The sequence below is a fragment of the Pleurodeles waltl genome, chromosome 10 (genome assembly GCF_031143425.1).
Source record: "Pleurodeles waltl isolate 20211129_DDA chromosome 10, aPleWal1.hap1.20221129, whole genome shotgun sequence".
Taxonomy (NCBI): Eukaryota; Metazoa; Chordata; class Amphibia; order Caudata; family Salamandridae; genus Pleurodeles; species Pleurodeles waltl.
Window position 1 is genome coordinate 231,418,216 of NC_090449.1, and position 18,953 is coordinate 231,437,168.

Here is an 18,953-nt window from a genome sequence, read left to right on the forward strand (position 1 = left end):
TGACTTGGCATGCAGTGCCAGTAAAGTTCCATGCCAGTGCTCATATTCACAAAATGTGTTGATTGCAGACTGTTTCTAAAAAAATATAACATTCTTGTGATGGGAATGGGCATGAGCATTCTGAGGTCCCATGGACCACTTTCTCCTTTCCCCAATGCCCAAAGCCCTTATTCACAAAGTTGTAGCTCTCCCTCGGAGAATGCTTCCACTTTGGATCAGTATCCCGTCAGTGGCTTGTGACCACAATTGTGGTTGTGCACCACTGATACATAGTTACCTCTATTTCACGCACAATGTTTAAATGAAGCTATGGCAGCTACATCCTGTGCTGTTTATGGGAGAGCTGACAATAGCCCTGAGGTAGAACCCTCCTTCTTCTTAGTTCTGTATGATACCATTTTACATTTTCTTTACTTTCAGATGCATATAAATTCACAATATTGACTTTATACTTTACTAAAGGAATGCTATTGTTCAGTACTAACATCACACACTAATCTATACTGAAAAATTCCATGAATTTCTTGACAGGTGTTCATTTGAAGGGATATTATGGTTACAGTCCAAAACCTAAAAAAAACACTATAATTCGGCACTTATGATGAGTTAAATCAAATCATTAAATCAAATCATTAACATTTATAAAGCGCGCTACTCACCCGTGCGGGTCTCAAGGCGCTAGGGGAAAAGGGGGGGTTACTGCTGCTCGAAAAGCCAGGTTTTTAGGAGTCTCCGGAATGCGGAGTGGTCCTTGGTGGTCCTGAGGCTGGTGGGGAGGGAGTTCCAGGTCTTGGCTGCCAGGAAGGAGAAAGACCTCCCACCCGCCGTGGAGCAGCGGATGCGAGGGACGGCAGCGAGCACGAGGCCAGAGGAACGGAGGAGGCGGGTGGGGACGTAGAAGCTGAGGTGTCGGTTGAGGTATTCCGGTCACTTGTTGTGGAGGGCTTTGTGTGCGTGGGTGAGAAGTCGAAAGGTGATCCTTTTGCTGACTGGGAGCCAATGCAGGTGTCTCAGGTGTGCGGAGATGTGGCTGTTGCGGGGTACGTCGAGGATGAGGCGGGCCGAGGCGTTTTGAATGCGTTGCAGGCGATTTTGGAGTTTGGTGGTGGTCCCAGCGTAGAGGGTGTTGCTGTAATCCAGGCGGCTCGTGACGAGGGCGTGGGTCACGGTTTTTCTAGTGTCGGCGGGGATCCAGCAGAAGATCTTGCGGAGCATGCGGAGGGTGAGGAAGCAGGCGGAGGACACGGCGTTGACTTGCTTGGTCATGGTGAGAAGAGGGTCCAAGATGAAGCCGAGGTTGCGGGCGTGGAATCAAACTCCACCTCAGTCCTCTAATGATGGCCTTACCAATCATTACATGGTTGACATCACAAATTACATGATAGATGAAATCTCTAATGACATAACATACCTGGCATTCCCCTTTGATGCGAAGGCATTTGATCCTGTCAAGGATATGTACTGTGACCATGCCTTGCACGACTACATAAAGGAAAGCCTAGAAGGGCTGTACTTGTGGCTGAGCATTGATGGCAATGGAATATGACCATGGAGTCATTACATTGCAGATGATACATTGGAATTGGTTACATTGCAGATAAGTTTTCTCTGGCTTACTTTGCAGTATTTAATATTGCAGTGTTTTAACCACTGACATTTATTTGTAGCACGTTGGTATGTACATATATATGTATTATGTTTATAGATAGATATATAATTAGTATAATAGTTGAATTAATTGAGTTGTAAAATAATTTTAACTAATAATTTATAATTACCATGTTTATAAGTTAAAAATGAATGGATTGTAAGGGGTTATAGGGTTCAGGGATGGGTAGTGAAAAGGTGTAATATGGGTTTTTAGGGTTCAGGGATTGGTAGTATATAGGGTGTATTAAGGGAATATTAGGATTCCAGGAGTGGTAGGGAATAAGGGTAGTAAGGGGTTTTTAGGGTTGAAAGAATGTTAGGGAAAAAGGGTAGTAAATGATTTTTAGGGTTTAGGGATGGGTAAGGAATAGATGCGATAAGGGATTTATACGGATCAGTTAAACAGTTTTTAAAAAAAAAATATGAAAACATGGGTTTAGGGAGTTCACTCTCCCCAATAAAAACACAAAAAAACTTGATAGATAGACAGACAGACAGATAGTTATTGAAAAAAAGATAAATTAAACTTAAATTATACCTGGTAAAATATTAATATATGATTAATAAAATGTTTAATTGGATTTAGATGAAAAAATATATATATAAAAATATATATATATATATATATATATATATATATATATATATATATATATATATATATATTTTTTTTAGTCAGATAGTTCCAAATAATATCCCCAATCAGAGATTATCCTGGCACTCCAGGATAAGATTTAATCCTTTACTTTCAGAACAACTGGTGAAGCTTTGCAGCCATAGCCATTATCAAACAGACACAAAGGGGCCCAACTCATATCAATATAAGTAGCACCATTTCATTGACATGAAAGATGAACTTCCCAATTGAATGAAGAATACAGATAACATGTTCATCCAACTCTACCAATGATTTCTAGCATGCATTACATATTAAATATGCCTATCTCTAGAATTAATTAGTTCCGTATTATCTAAGCAGAACATATCTTATTGTAAACCATTGACAGAGATTATATATTTTCGCAATCTTAATTCCATTGAAGAGTACCTCAAATTGAAAATGTGTTATATAGATCATCATTTTTAATAATTTTTTAAAACTATTTCTTTATTGACATTTTCAGTGTAGGTCATAAAGGATTCAGGTAGTTCGTACAATAGAAACATGAAAGAACAGTCAACAACTATAACATCCCGGTTGCATATATCTCAATTCCTGGCGTAATTATTCAAACCTCGCCGTGGAACCACTCAGCAAACAGAAAAAATAAGAACATCATCAGGTGTGTTTAGGGAGCATGCAGCAAAATGGGGCTCTTGGACGTCTATAGTAGTGTATTGTTAATGTTCGTAAGTATTCCTTCCTCAATGCCAATTACAAGTGTCAGTATGAAAGGGTCACTCCTGATAATAACTGATGGTGTGACACATCTGTACCCATCACATTTTGATGGAAGTCAATGCCAAGGAATTAGCTGGTGTCTTTTACAGCAGTTGAAGGTTGGGCGAGGAGATAAGCCTCCAAAGGTCCCCAGATATCCCTGGGTCTGGAGCTAGGTGGGAGTAATTCTGCATAAAAAGTGCATAAAAAGTGAGCTGATCCCAGCAATCCTGCAACCATTTGTTACATTTTGGCGCATGACCCGTGCCCCATTTGCATGCCCACCCGCCTCCTAGCAAGCAGCAGGCTAAGTGAGATATCTTTCCAGAGACTGGCATCTATGTCTCCTCTGTGCCCTAGGATGGCCATAAGTGGAGTAAGTGTAATTGGTTGAATGACCATGAGAGATAGGGCAGTTTCACTCTCCCTCCAGAAGCACAGAACACAACTAGGCCAAATGTAAAAAAATCTGCCCCCTCCATCCAACACCTAGCACATCTATCATCTGGCCGAAAGTGATATCTGCAAACCTTACCGGGAAGAAATACATCCTGTGGGGGAATACATAATGAATGATGCTCAATATACTACTAGAAGCAATGGACCCCGTTTGCCGACAGCAATACAGCCACTGTGCTTCAGTGAGAAGAGTGTCATGTTCCAGGTCCCAACCCTCTTTGGCTCTTCCTCCCATGTATGCCCGTCCGTGCTGCGCTTTGTGATATAAAATCGCAGCCAGTCTGAACTAAGCAGTGTATGTAGAGTGTTAAGTGTGAGGAGCCCCGTGGGAAATTCTGGGGTGGCAGTTTTAATGTCATTTCGTAACCTAAGGTATAGGAAGACATCCTACGGCGTCTGTGTCTTATCAGCAAACAGTGTCTCACGATTGGTAAACTGGCCATCTTTGTAAAGCTCCCCCCAAGTGTTGATTTCAGCTCCTGTTAGCATATTACAGCATATGGTCTCACAGGTAACTGGTATGGCAGTTTGGTGGTGAATTGGAATGGAGGGTGGGTACATTAGTGACTTCCCTGCCAGTTTTGTCAGCTATCTCCTTGCTGCATTTGTACAGGCAACAGGTTAGTCAGGAGGTTACAAAGCGTGTCCTAGGTCCAAGGTTTGCAGTGGAGGTGATGGGGCCCATGTACCCTGTTCAATGACCAGGTGTGGCATGAAGGGCGGAGGCTTATACTAACAAATGGCATAACGAGCTTGGGCGCATAAATAATATAGTTCTATGCCTGGAGCCTCAAAGCTGCCTCATTGAAAAGGTAGAGGGAGCAGTTCCCATTGCAGACGCGGTTGTTTGCCTGCCCAAGTGAGGCGGATTAATAGTGTCTTGAGATTTTTAAAGAACTGTCTCCCCGCTGGGTGAGGGATGTTAAGGGACAAGTATAACCATTTTGGCAGAATAATCATATTCATGAGAGAAATACGTCCTGCCAGGGATAGGGGCATCAATATCCAGTGGGTTATGATGTCCGTCACTTTAGATAAAGCAGTGCCATAGTTAGGTCTGAGTAATTCCTCTCTATTTCTGGACACCTCAATGCCCAAATACCTGAGGCTGGAGACACACCACTTCAGTACGAACTCTGGCTGGAATTTCTGAGTGTTTGCAGTTAAAGGGAAAATGTTAGATTCCTCCCATTTTATCTGGATGGCTGCCAGTCCGCCAAAGCGAGCAAATTTGCTGAGTGCTGCATTTAAACTGTCCCCGGGATTCCTAAGGTACAGTGTGATGTCATCCACATAAAACAATACCAAAATGTGCCTAGTTGGAGATCTGATGGCATTTTGTCAGTGATGTGAATCATTAATTTGATCAGAATAGTTCATGGCATATGTATGTTTATGTACTTATTATATAATAGTGCATTATGATAAAAATAAAACTCTGTATGTGTTACACATCTTATGTAATACAGAAACGTTGTCTTGATAATCTAGCATCTTGAAATCATGGATCAATACTCAAAGCCCTCTTCATTCCCAGTGTTTGTTTACATTTACCAGTTGAGCAACAGCCATAGGGGGTTATTCTACCTTTGGAGGAGTGTTAATCCGTCCCAAAAGTGACGGTAAAGTGACGGATATACCACCAGCCGTATTACGAGTTCCATAGGATATAATGGACTCGTAATACGGCTGGTGGTAAATCCGTCACTTTCCCGTCACTTTTGGGACGGATTAACACCTCCTCCAAAGTTAGAATAACCCCCATAATGTCTTCAGGTGACATTCTATTCAGTACCCAGTAGATTACACATGGTTAGACAATGGATGTAAGGGTACAGATCCAGGAAGGTCCAGGAGGAATTTACAGTGTGTGACCTGTGACTTCCCATCTGTTAGTATACTGCTGCAGTACACTGACGTCTTGTGACACTTGATAGCTGATCATTACCATGGTTAATAAAGAGAGAGAGGACATACTGGACTTAGAGTGATAGAGTAAAAGCACATGAATATATACGTTTTGTTTTAAATGTGTTCACTTTCCTGTGTATTTCCTGATCATAGAAACTGCAATGTACATAAAGAAACTTGCAAGTATGTCAGCAAGTGAAAGAACTAAAGAAATTCAGAGGCTTCCAATAGTTCTGAAAAGAAAAAGAGAACTCAGGTAATATGTTATATGTTGTATTTCTTTTTAACAACATTAATTTGAAAACCTAAAAGATAAGGCGCCCTTATTGTCTTGGTTAAGGACATCCTAAAGGTTTATCATTAGTAACATATGTCATGTTCAATCTAAAAATGTAACACTGAGTCATTCATAAGAGATGTGTGTACCTGCTCATAGCATGTCTGTATTCTTTCATTATGTAAATAAAATACTAATTAATTAAGTGATATCTTTATTAGTTCCATCAATGTCACAAATCTAGGAGTACATTTGTAATATATGTAACACAACCCCAAAAACCCATTAGTCACTATCAAGAGGATACATGGCTTCACAAAAGGCACTGGATTGGCCATCTTTCTTTTCAAAAAGTGGTACCAAGCTTGATTGTGATATTTATCCTGTGCCTGGTAATGCATAGTGATTGCAAACTGTTTAGGACATGTCCGAATACTAAATGGTTAGTTGTGTTCTTTGCATAAATCACAATGTTGTCGTGGAGTGGAGGTGCATCAAGAAAACTGTCAAATATTTAATGCATGAAGTAGTGCAACACAGAAGAGAGTCTCAATAGTTTTTTACAAAAAGGGTGGTATTCCGGTCTGTGAGAAATTGGTTTGATGGTTGACTTGGATGTGAGACCAGGTCAGGCAACAGCCACAATCCCTTGGAGGGTGAACCACAAAAGCCACTAAATTTACCTGTGCTTAACCCTAGTTAGCTTGGCACAAAAAGCAGTCAGGCTTAATGTAGAGGAAATGTGAAAAGTGCACACAAACTAATGAAGTGAAAATACAATAAAAGAAAAATCCCAAACCAATTTAAAAAATAGGGTAACTTAATAAATTATTTGACACTAAAATGACAAATATCCAATCAGTATGATTTTTTAAATTTTTCAGTGAAAACTAGCACCTAAAAGATCAAAGCGCCAACCAAAAACATCTAGTTGCACGAGATGGACCCAAAGTAAAAAAAAAACAAATGAGGCTGACCGCGATGGCACATGGTTTGGATACAAGAAGTGATTTGGGCCAGATCAGTGCTTAACTTGAGACAGACAATATTCTGAGAAAAATGTACTGAGAAGGTAATATTCAGTGGGGTAAGGCTACAAGATGTGTCCCAAGAGGGAGCGTTGTCACTGGATACCCTTGGGTCTTACCACAGTGAAAATGTCTATGTTAGGACTTAGTCTCTGAAATGGAAGTTGAAAATCTCCTACGGGATGAGGCAGAGGGCTGTACCTGAAGTCAGTTCCACAAGGCTAGATACCTCTTTGGCAAAGGACCGATGCATCTTGAGCGGGTAGGTAAGAAGTTGATCCTGGTCTCCTTCTGGTTCTCAGAGCGTTTTCGGACAAAGAAATTCTCAGTTTTGGGATGTGGTAATCTAGGCACTTTCAGAACCCCACAACCAAGGGTCCACAACTGGCGAGACACCTCTTGGGGCTGGGTCCAGATGCGGGTTCAGATGGTGGGAGCCTTTTAAGTCCCTGTGGCTCTGAACAGGAGACCAGCAAACTAGCCCTTTGAGTCACATCTTGTAGTCCTGGGTGCAGATGAAGATGTAGGGCTTAGCTGTTGGGCTGGCCTCTAAGGGTTCAAGGAAGGCTCAGGGCAGCAGAGCAGTCCTTCCAGGTAAAGCAGCTGTCTGGTAGAGTGCACAGCAGGTCGCACCAGCTGCCACTCTTTTTAGAGTCCTTCCGTGGGTCCAATAGTGAACTGAATAGTGGGTCTGAAGGCCCTATTTTTATACCCGGGTGTCCTTCTGGAAGGTGGAAAAAGCTTCTGGGAAGTTCTTTAAAGTGCATGGCATTCCCTGACTCCCCGCCCCTGGCTCTGGGCTTGCTGCAGTGACAATAAGGGGTCATTAGACCCTTTGAAGGTAGAGCACAGGCTATTCAGGTCTAAATGGGGCTGTGCTCAGCTACTCCCCGCCCACCCTGCCAGCAGATGGCCCATTGAGGTACACCTAATCCCTCTCTTGTGTGACTGTGTAGGATGATTTCACAAAATCTGTCAGCTACACCCAGTCGTGTGACCCAAGACAGGCTGCTGGCACAAAGGGCAGGAAAATGCCAAATTTATTAAAGTGGGACTTTCAAAATTGTGATTAAAAAATATGACTTTACCATTAAAGAGGGTTTATCATTACAGCTCCATAGGTAGCAAATGTGACATATCTATCTTCTTGCAATCTGGAAATACAGGTCACTGAATGCAATACGAAATACCCAATGTTATCCTATGGGAGGGATAGGCCCCCCAGTAGTTAAAAATGAATTTCGGAGTTTTCCACTACCAGGGCATGTAAAACTTAAAGGTAGTTGTCCAACCTTTTAATTGCACAGAACCCTGCCATATGGGCTTCATAAGGCTTACTTTTGGGGTGACTCGTATGTAATAAAAGGGGAGTTTAAGGCTTGGCAACAGGATTTAAATGCCAAACTGACATGGCAGATTAAAATTGCATTCAGGCTGAAATGGGAGGCGTGGGACATGTTTTAAAGTGCTACTTAAGTGGGTGGTACAACAGGTGCTGCAGGCCTACTGGTTGCATTAATTTACAGATCATAGGTATATGGTGTACCACTGTACAAGGGACTTATAAGTGAATTAAATATGCCAATCAGGTATACAGCAATCAAACCATGTTTGAGGGAGTGGGCATGAGCCTCTAACACTGGTTAGGAGTGGTAAACCGCACACAGAGTCCCAAGGCCAACAAAAAAAATGTCAGCAAAAGTTGCAGATAAGTAGGGAAACATTTGTGTGGAAGACCCTCTAAGGCTGACAGGTCTAACACTGCCAAAGCATGAAAATAACAATTTTATCCCAAAACAATTTGTCTTGAGGTCAATAATGGATAAATAAGACACAGCAAACACTGGCTCATTAGGTATTTGTAGTGGGTGGCAGTGAACCCAGATAGCATTCAGTCTGTTTAAGTCCACACAGGGACTGATTTCATCATCTTCTTAGCAACAACTACACAACTAAGCCATTGCAAAGGCACACTTGGCTCTATAACATCCTATTCATACAAAGTCTGTAGAACAGTTACAACACTAATCAGAAAACATCGAGCATTTTACGTTGTGCCATTTAATTTGTTATTGCTCTTCAGTGTGATTTTTTTTTTAAATTCAAAATCATTCAGTTCTCACAAAACGGGTTTGAATACAGCCTTAAAATTTTTTGATAATATCCAGAAGGCTGTCCTCAATGATCTTGGCAATAAATATAAGTATGATCCAGTGGACAACAAGAATTCTCTCAATAGTGCAAATGCTTCGCCTCTATGCAGAGGTGCTATGTGGGACTGTGTAAATGGTCAGTATACCATGAGTGCAAGAAAGAGGAACAAGAATCACAAATTGTTTGTCAAGAAAGCTCCCGCTTATTTTCAGAAGTGATTCATGCCTTATCACCTCACTGTGGCCCTCAGATCTTCTATCAGAAAATTACTTATACTTCATAAAGTGTTGGTGGTAGATTTCTTCCCTTTATAGCTGTTACCTGTGGAACGTCTTTCTAGAGATGTTTAGGCAGTAATGCTTAGCTGTCCATTGGTTTTGAACCCACTACAAATAAGATGATTGCTTGATTAATTAATCTATTGAGGTTACCATATAACCCCAAGTAGATCAAGTGCATTAAGTGTGCATACAAATATCCTAACATTCCAACCACCAAAAGGGTCAACTCCATCAGCAATGCAAATCTGAATTTGGGGTGTCCCTGCATAGACTGTGACAGCATTTCCCCTCCTCACAACAGGTGCTGTGATTTTTCATGCAAAGAGATGAAAAATCACTGACCCAATGGGGGCTGATTCATGAAAATAATAACTAAGACATCAAAATTTAAATCGACCTAAAAAGGGTGTGAATCACTAATCTCCTTTACCTCAAACTCCGGATTCCCATCATGGTGAAGAGGTTTAGCTTACATCAGAAAGGTATCATTAGCCTAAAGTACGTGGGAAAAACGACAATATTAGGTAATAACATAAGAAGATGACTAACATATTCAAACCCAGTAAAGGAGTAATTTAACAATCAATAATAAAAGGGCTATAGATTTGATGCACTAGCTTAGATAAGGACTATTAAGACAGACACGTTGGATAGAGGCTGATCAGTCAATGGTCAGCAGCTTATTTAAAGAGGGGCTTTTAATTCCACGTGATAGCCTGATAGAGAGAGGACTTTGACTCAGGGGAGTCACCGGAAATGTAAAATTTCCTCCACTTTTGACAAAACGTCAAATGACCAGTGAACATAGCAAGAATGTCTGTTTCTTTTTTAGGATGGTTTCCTTTCCATTTACTAATTCATCCTCCCTTATGACTTCTATCCATCCTTCTATCATTTCCTCTATCCCGCCATCCATCCTTTCATCCCACCATCCTTTCGCTTACCATTCTAGCCACCCAATAAGCGGTCGATAATTCTATCCAGACCCACAGTCTGGATAGACTGTCCATTTTTCATCACTTTGTTCGACCTGGCCCTTTTGGCATGTTCACCCCCCTTACTTTTTGCCTCCTTCCTCCCGTTTTTTCTTACCTCTTGCTGTTGGCTCTACGACTCTGAGCACTTTATCACTGCTGAAGTGCACATGCTCTCCCTTCTAAAGTTGGTATGATTGGCTTATACATAATTGGCACATTTAATCTACTTGTAACTCCCTTGTACAGTGGTATCTCTATACCCAGGGCCTGTAAGTTAAATGCCACTAGTGGGCCTGCAATGCTTCTTGCACCACCCACTGAAGTAGCCTTTCCTAGGCCTGCTAGCACAGGGCCTGCGTGTGCAGTTTTCTGCCACAGGGACCTGGCATCTAAATTTACTTGCCAGGCCCCGGAACTCCCAGTTTACTATATGTAAGTCACCCCTAATAAAAGCCCTAGCTAGCCCTATGGGCAGGGTGCTATGTATGTAGAAGACAGGACATGTGCCTGGTTGTGTGGCCTGTCCTGGTAGTGACAAACAGCCTGTTTGGTTTCTCACTGCTGTGAGTCTCGTAGGATTGCATTGGAAATGCATGCCTTATGTGTAGGTGGTATTGTCTGATTTATGAGGGGTAGCGTAGGCATGTTTGCTATGGTTGTAATGGCAGTGAGAAATGCTGCTTATTGGTGTAAACGGATTTTGTTTTACTATAACAGAAAAACCACTCCTAGAAAGTGAGCATTTCTCTGTGCTTATGACTCTGGTGTTTTGCAGCTTGACTCCAATCCACATCTGGGCAGAGTGACAGTCGGACTTTGTGCATACTTTTCAGACAGCCTGTACACAGGGGGGGTGGAGGTGTCACATATATGCATCTGCATACTGAATAGTCTTCCTGGGCTTTGAGAAGGGAGAGGCGGGCAAACCTGCTTTTGTAAAGGCTGTGCCCTGGCCTCACACAAAAGGGTCGTTTAGCTCCAACTGATGTTTGGAGTCTGTGCTGGAGGAGAGAGGGGGCACTCCCAGAAGCAGTTGTAACTGGTTGGAACCTCCTCTCCCCTTTCTTTGTGAACACACTGTAAAACTGAGTATAAGTACAAGGGATTTTCCCCCACTATTTAGACATTTTTGGGACAAGAAACTATTCTTGGAACTGGACACAGAACGCTGCTGAATGGACTCACCAGGACCAACCTTGGACTGCTGCTGCTGTGCTGACCTGTGACCTGCAGGGTCACTAAGAGAATCTGCCACCACCTGCATCCCTTGTGCTGGCCAGTTGGTTGGGCCTGGTAGCCCTGTGCTCCCCCTTCTTCTGTCTCCAGGGGCAGAGTGATGGGGCCGCTGACCCCTTCAAACTACACAAAGCACAAGGAGTGCTTAATTTCTTTTTGCCTCGCGCTGAGTGCAGCGCTTTATTCGTGGGCCCCCTAGCCCCTCGTGAGCGCTCTTACTGGCTCCAGGCGCTCGCAAGTGTGTCGTGGTGCAAGGAAGTTCACTGCTCTGTTTTACTGGCCCGCATTTGGAAATGCTCATGGGGGCTTGCCTATCACCGCCCGCAGTCCAGGCAGATCTAGAGCGTCAGAGCGTGCTCTGTGTGGTGCTCCCGGGGGACTGGAGCACTGTGAGGAGTGCCCCTGGGGCACTACCAGGCACCTGCTTGTGGGCTTCTTCACCGCTGCGGCCCGGGACAGTGGGCTTGCACACCGCATCAGGTGAGGCAGCATCAGAGCGTGGTGGAAGCCTCACCGGAGCCCCCGCTCCACCAGGCCCCCATCTTTTGAGGAGCGTGAGGCAGGAAGGGCGTCCTCAACAAATGCTCCCGCCTCCTTTCCAGCACCAGACATCAGGTCTCTTCTTCTCCCACTTTGTGGGGTTTTAATTCTGCTCCCCACCCCCCTTGTGGAGAAGCCTGTAGTGGCCCGGAGAGGGAAACCCAAGTGGGCGCAGGTCCCGGGGGGGCCCGATAGAAGAAACGGAGGGGGTGCGTGCCGCCCCCTCCCTCTGATATAAATGGCCCCTGTTTTGCGCTTAGGAGGGCCATGGGCCCACCGCATCGATCTTCTTGGCACTAGGAGTGCAGGTACTTTTTATGCGTACTCGTTCTTATGTGCCTGATGTGGACAGTATAGAGTGATAACTTAACCTTCTGAGTTTATGAAATGCTACATATATGTGTTGATGTTCCTTTTATGGGCATGAGATGCTGATATGTTTTTATGACTTGCCAGATGTTTTATAATGCACTTGCTATAGGCATTTATGGTACTTCTATGACAAGTGCATTTATCTTGTAATGTGATTCCTGACTACTGCTTATGTTGCAGAATAATAAGTAACCTGTGTGTTATGTGTGACTACTGCTGGTTCTGCAGAGTGACTATTGTGTAACATTCTAACAACGGCTTGAGTAGCACAGTATTACTGACATGTTGTGTTTGGTCTAATAATTGCGTTGTGTACAATACAGTTTATTTTTATAACTTGGTGTTATGTTTCCTTTGTGGTGGGGATAATGCGTCACGTGTGTTGTGTGTGTTGTAGTGCAAACGCTTTACACATTGTCTTCGGGTCAAGCCTGACTGCTCGTGCCAAGCTACCAAGGGGAGTGAGCAGGGGTTATCTTGGACATGTAGCTCCCTTGCCATGACTAGAGTGGGTGGGTTCTGCCTGGCTTAAGGGCTTACCCTAGCCAAACAGAAACCCTATTTCTGTTCACACTGATCCATTCGACCATCCTATCAATTCTTTCACTCTTTCATCCTTTCAACCTCCCATCCATGCTTCTATCCATCCATTCATGCATCCACCCTTCCATGCATTCTTTCAACAATTGACATTTATACATCCATCTTTGCATCCTTTCTTCATTTGTTCTTTTCACTCTTGCTTTCAAATTTCCTTCTGTACGGTTTTCTATCTTTCCATTCACAATTCTATCACTTCATTCATGCTTTCTACCTACCACCTCTCCTCCCGCCTTTTCAGTTCCTAATTACCAATCATTCTTTTTTTTCTCATATTATTTTTAATTTCTTATATTTAACTCTTCCTCTCACTGTTTTTAATGCTCTGTCCATCATTTTTCCTTGATTTCATAATTTTTCTCTCACACTGACCATGACTTAGTTAGCATTCCCTGACCTCCACCCCTTTGCCCTGTTTTTTCTTCTCTTGAAGCATTTTAAAGAGCTTTTTGGCAGAATAAAAGAAGATGCCGGTATAAACCTTATGCATTCCAGGGGCAACCCCCATTGTAGTTACTAAAGCAGAGTGTCACGTCACTGATGCTTTTACTTTTCCACCTCCCAGTTCCCTATGCACCATGCAGTCACTCATCAGGTCAAATGTAGCTGCAACTCCAATTCCACAGAGATGAACTCCCACAAAGCCCTGCAACTATTATTCCAGCTATTATTCATGGCAGCTAATAGCGGCAAGCTTATCACTTGGGCTGTTAAGTAGTAAGCAAAGTGGAAGGACAGCTTGAGCAGATCACTTTCTGGAAAGGAGTCGGAGATTTTATCACACACCAAGGTCTCTAGAAATGTCAAACTCTAAAACATCCTTTCCAGTTATGTACACATTACCTACATGACCCCTAAAAGACTTATCCTCATATAATTTCGGACAGCGCTGCCTGCCCTAGAAGTGGTAGGCTGGCACAGATTTTTAATGCAGGGTCTGGAGTTGTTTGGAGATGCAGGTATTTTGGAGAAAGGTTATTGTGAAACTTGGGTCTCTTTTGGACAGTGAGGGCTTGCAGGTATCAGAGGCACCTACCAAAAGCATGCCTCCTTGATCTATGCCCAGGACTGAAGGCCAAGGAAGCTGGTAAAATATTAATAGAAGAAGTGCTGATATTCGCCAAGACATTTCGGGAGTCACTGTGCCACTGGATTAAAGCTAGCCTGCGCAGTTGAGAACAGCATTGTCTCCCTGTGATAAAGTGACGTCATGATGTCAGCAGAGGGGCTGAATCCGAGAGCTTGGCACCACACACAGATGAAAAGAGGCACATCTGTAACAATCCATTAGCCAGAATGATCTTATTTTTGTGAGAAAAAAACAAAGATTATTAAGGCAAAAAATATGTCTCTCACCTTGTCTCCAAGAGAATGTTTAGGAGTACAGTTTTGGAGAAAAATAAGACTAGACTTCATGGTAACTTTGCAACTTTGAAAATTGTGGACCACTGTGGTTTAACACACAGATGTTTCTGAGAAAGGACACATCAAGAACAGTGTTCTCAGAATTAAAAATGTCAGCCATGACTCTAGGACAGGGTGTCCAAACAGGTAGAGGATGGCCTGATCAATGCTGGTTTTTCCTAGTACATGCAAAAGATACGTGTACAGTCAATGAATGTAAAAGTAAGCCATTATTATAATGATCACATAGATAATCTTACATGAAGTTAGCCCTCATGAATTATGTTATGCTTACGATGAGAACAGACTAGACCATTGTATGATATGCAATCTCTGCCATTGGTCAAATGGTTTCTAATTTGCTTGTTTGACTTTCACAAAACATCTTGTAAAGCATTTTACTAGTTTATGTAATATTCGGCTAGTTTGAGTATGGTGGCAAAAATCTATAGCACACTCAATTATCAACTGACAAAAAACAGACTTCTAAAATGTATAAATATATTGCCAGCAACAATCTGATAGGACAGTGAATGGTAGAAACTGATGGCAAAATGTGAGAAATTAAAACATGTTGGTTCAGATGAGAGGAATTTTCTGCACAGGAATAAAATAGCCATCTTAGAAAAAACTATTACTGTAGAGTGTCCGTTAGATAACAGAAGTAGCCACATAATCTAGAAATGGTATGCCATGGTTGAATCAGATGTACAGGTCCTTGACGCAATGCTTTAAGGTGCATTTACAAAACAAGTCTGAACATCTATGTCTACTATGTCAAAAGAAGCAACATTGGGCCAATATTTAAATAGAAAATACATTCTTAAGCCTAGAACCATAGATTCACAATGCATTGCAAAGATTATCCTTTGTGGGTCTCTCAATGGGAATAAAGAAGACCATAGATTTAAAATACATATATCAAGTCTATACAAGATTTTGTTGGAACATAAATGAAGACAATATACCTTCTTGAAGTAATCAAAGAAGAACAAACCACTCATATCAAATGAGTAGGACATAGCAGAGCATTTTCAAATAAAGGATTTGAATCCTTCGGTTACCAAAAGTAAAGGCATCCATTTTATCATTGCTAGTATTTGTTATGTAAATTAGAACAAATTTATATTGAGAAAGGAAATTATCTCAACATACTTGATAACTCTTTCATCATTGCTTTGGCCCTTACACTTGCAGTTGTCTACCGTTTGGTCAGAGTTTAAACGAACAGTGGGCTTCAATCAGCCCAACCTTCTTGCCAAAATGTTCTCCATCAATAACTGAATAACTCTTTTTTCAATGGGAGAGTGAGAGGAATGAAACTGAAAGTTCTTGAATATCATCTTTTTGTAACAGAAGCTCTCTGTTAGATGCAACGGCTTTCCAGTTCTTGTAAACATTACAATGATGAGAACTGGGGACGTAGGAAAAGGCTTCTCTAATTTTGAAAGGCTTTCTCTGATAAAGCAGCCCAACAAAAAGAAAAAGTCTTTGATAAATTACCTAAAGCATGCTTTAAAAAGGAAAGGAAACATTGGGGTTTCTTGATGTGCACTGAAGTACTGTCAGTGACCACAGCAATGTAACAAGGATACACACAACCCTAATCTAGTTTAACAGAAATCCAAGATAGTCCATTGTCTCCTTTTGAGAGTAACACTTTTCAGCTGGACACTGATTTTTCTTCTGACATTGAAGTACTCCTTAAAATTGTCCTTTATATGCCTTATAAGGCAAGCAAAATACCTATGCATCATCCATAAATAGCAATTTCGAATATTGAAGGTGTCTGAGTCCATGAAGTGGATAACAATCCTTCACTGCCAATGTATGCAGTTATTTGCAATTAATACAAGGACAAGGATTTAAAAACTTCTATGGTATAAAAATATCAATGCTGATCCAGCTGGTGACTGAGAAAAAACAGTACTCCTGTGTTAATTATTTATTTATTGGAAGTTTAATATCGCGTGCACAACACCTGTCAGGTATCAGAGCAGTGTACAGAGGAGAATATGTAGATAATAAAAGATGCATAGGATAGATGAAGTGCATGGAACATAAGGATAAGCATTCAAAATGAATAATAGATGAATAAGAAGCATAGAAGAGATAGAACAGTAACACAAATTATACGGTAAAATGGTGTCCAAGTCTGTATACATGATATAATCAAGTTCAGTAGCTTCATGCCTATAGTTGTAGTCATTTGTACATGAGTAACCGTTTTACTTCTTTTTTTTAACGAAGAGGTGGAAGGGTTACATCTGGTTTAAGGAGGAAGAGAGTGTTTGATATTATCAGGGTAAGACCGGAATGGAGCGGTTATAAGTTATCTTCTTTTTAAATTTTTGTGGTATCAACAGTAGAGACCAGAACTTTTTCAGGGACCTACTCGTACCTGAAAGATTGAGTTTCTTAGCCAGGTAGTCAGGAGTGTTATAGTTGAGAGCTTTGTGAGTCTAGCAGGCTATATTTAACTGAATCATTTTTTTTTTTTTTTTAGAGAAAGCCAATTGAGTTCTATTAGGTATGGTGTAATTTGATCCATTTTCTTGATCCCGACATGAACCTAGCAGCTGAGTTCATAGGAACCCTTAAAGGAGCTAGCCTGGCTTGGGGTAAACCAGTCAGGGTTGTACTTGTGTACTGTAAACAAGACATAACCAAGGATTGGACTGCTAACTGCAAATCATTAGGAGGTAGAAACGGTTTGATTTTCCTTATTGTGTTAAGGTGGTGGTTGGCGTCTTTGGTGGAAGCACTGATGTGATTTTGCACCCGGACCGGAAACAAGCATCCTGGGACCGGTTTCAGGGTATCACCCTTCATCAGTCAGGTTAGCTTTAATCCAGTGGCACAGTGACTCCCGGACCCACATCTAGCCATACCCGGCGCATTTATTGCGACAAAAGCAGAAAAACACATATGATAGACAGAATGCGGAACCAATCAAACATTCACCCCCAGTCACAGATCTGGGTTTAATCCAACAATTCTTTTGCTCACCATGCCACCCCAGTTTGGACCCAGCCATATACAGTGGCACAGTGAGGGTTATACTTGTGTACTGTAAACAAGACATAACCAAGGATTGGACTGCTAACTGCAAATCATTAGAAGGTAGAAACGGTTTGATTTTCCTTATTGTGTTAAGGTGGTGGTTTGCGTCTTTGGTGAAAGCACTGATGTGATCATGCACGTTCAAGTATTTATCCAGTGTGATGCCTAATGATCTCATGAAGAAAAAAACACATATGAAGGACGGAATGCAGAACCAATCAAACATTCCCCCCCCCCCAGTCACAGATCTGGGTTTAATCCATCAATTCTTTTGCTCACCATGCCACCCCAGTTTGGACCCAGCCATATACAGTGGCACAGTGAGCCCGGGACCCATGTCTTGGCATACCCCGCGCACTTATGGCGACAAAAGCAAAAAAACACATATGATGGATGGAATGCGGAACCAATCAAACATTCACTCCAAGTCACAGATCTGGGTTTAATCCATCACTTCTTTTGCTCACCATGCCACTCCAGTTTGGACCCAGCCATATGCAAATCAGTCTTGACCCTGTTCCCTGTGGGAACAGTCCAGCCCGAACTGCCAGGCCAGGTCCTCCCTGGACCGGAAACAAGGATCCTGGGACCGGTTTCAGGGTATCACCCTTCACCAGCCAGGCTAGCTTGAATCCAGTGGCCCAGTGAACCCGGGACCCACGTCTGGGCATACCCGGTGCACTTATGGCAACAAAAGCACAAAAAAAACACAAATGATGGACGGAATGCGGAACCAATCAAACATTCACCCCCAGTCACAGATCTGGGTTTAATCCATCAATTCTTTTGCTCACCATGCCACCCCAGTTTGGACCCAGCCATATACAGTGGCACAGTGAGCCCGGGACCCATGTCTTGGCATACCCCGCGCATCTATGGCGACAAAAGCAAAAAAACACATATGATGGACGGAATGCGGAACCAATCAAACATTCACTCCGAGTCACAGATCTAGGTTTAATCCATCACTTCTTTCAGTTGGACCCAGCCATATGCAAATCAGTCTTGACCCTGTTCCCGATGAGAACAGTCCAGCCCGAACTGCCAGGCCACGTCCTCCTTGGACCGGAAACAAGCATCCTGGGACCGGTTTCAGGATATCACCCTTCATCAGCCAGGCTAGTTTGGATTCAGTGGCACAGTGAGCCCAGGACCCACGTCTGGGCATACCCGGTGTGCTTATGGCGACAAAAGCAAAAAACACATGATGGAGGGAATGGTTGGCGTCTTTGGTGGAAGCACTGATGTGATCTTGCATGTTCAGGTATTTATCCAGCGTGATGCCTAATGATCTCATGAAGTCAACAACATGAGTGATGCAGTTGAGTGCCATTAGTTGGTTTAGCCAATCTTGAGTGGGGACAGAGTGGTTGCAGGGGACAGTCAGGAGGAATTCAGGTTGAAATACATTTAGCATGAGGTGATTATGTGATAACCATTGTTGTGTTTTTAGTAGTGCTCAGTTAAGAGTTTTGATATAATTGTCTGATGCCATTTTCATGTACAATTAAGTTTCATGAGCGTACATGTGGTAGTTTACGTTACAGTGATTCAGGATCTCAGTGAGATGTTCCATAAACAGGTTGAAAAGCGTGGGAGAGAGTGCATATCCATGAGGTA

At 42.3% G+C, this 18,953-nt stretch overlaps 1 protein-coding gene across 4 annotated transcripts in view; it reads left to right on the top strand.

The window, feature by feature from the left end:
• Nucleotides 1-18,953, top strand: part of TMC5 (transmembrane channel like 5) — a 413,711-nt gene that overhangs the window by 100,501 nt on the left and 294,257 nt on the right. For all 4 annotated transcript variants that reach the window (XM_069210234.1, XM_069210235.1, XM_069210237.1 and 1 more), the window contains exon 6: nucleotides 5,555-5,657. In XM_069210234.1, the coding sequence (XP_069066335.1) occupies nucleotides 5,555-5,657 (103 nt within the window). The remainder of the gene's footprint in view (nucleotides 1-5,554; nucleotides 5,658-18,953) is intronic.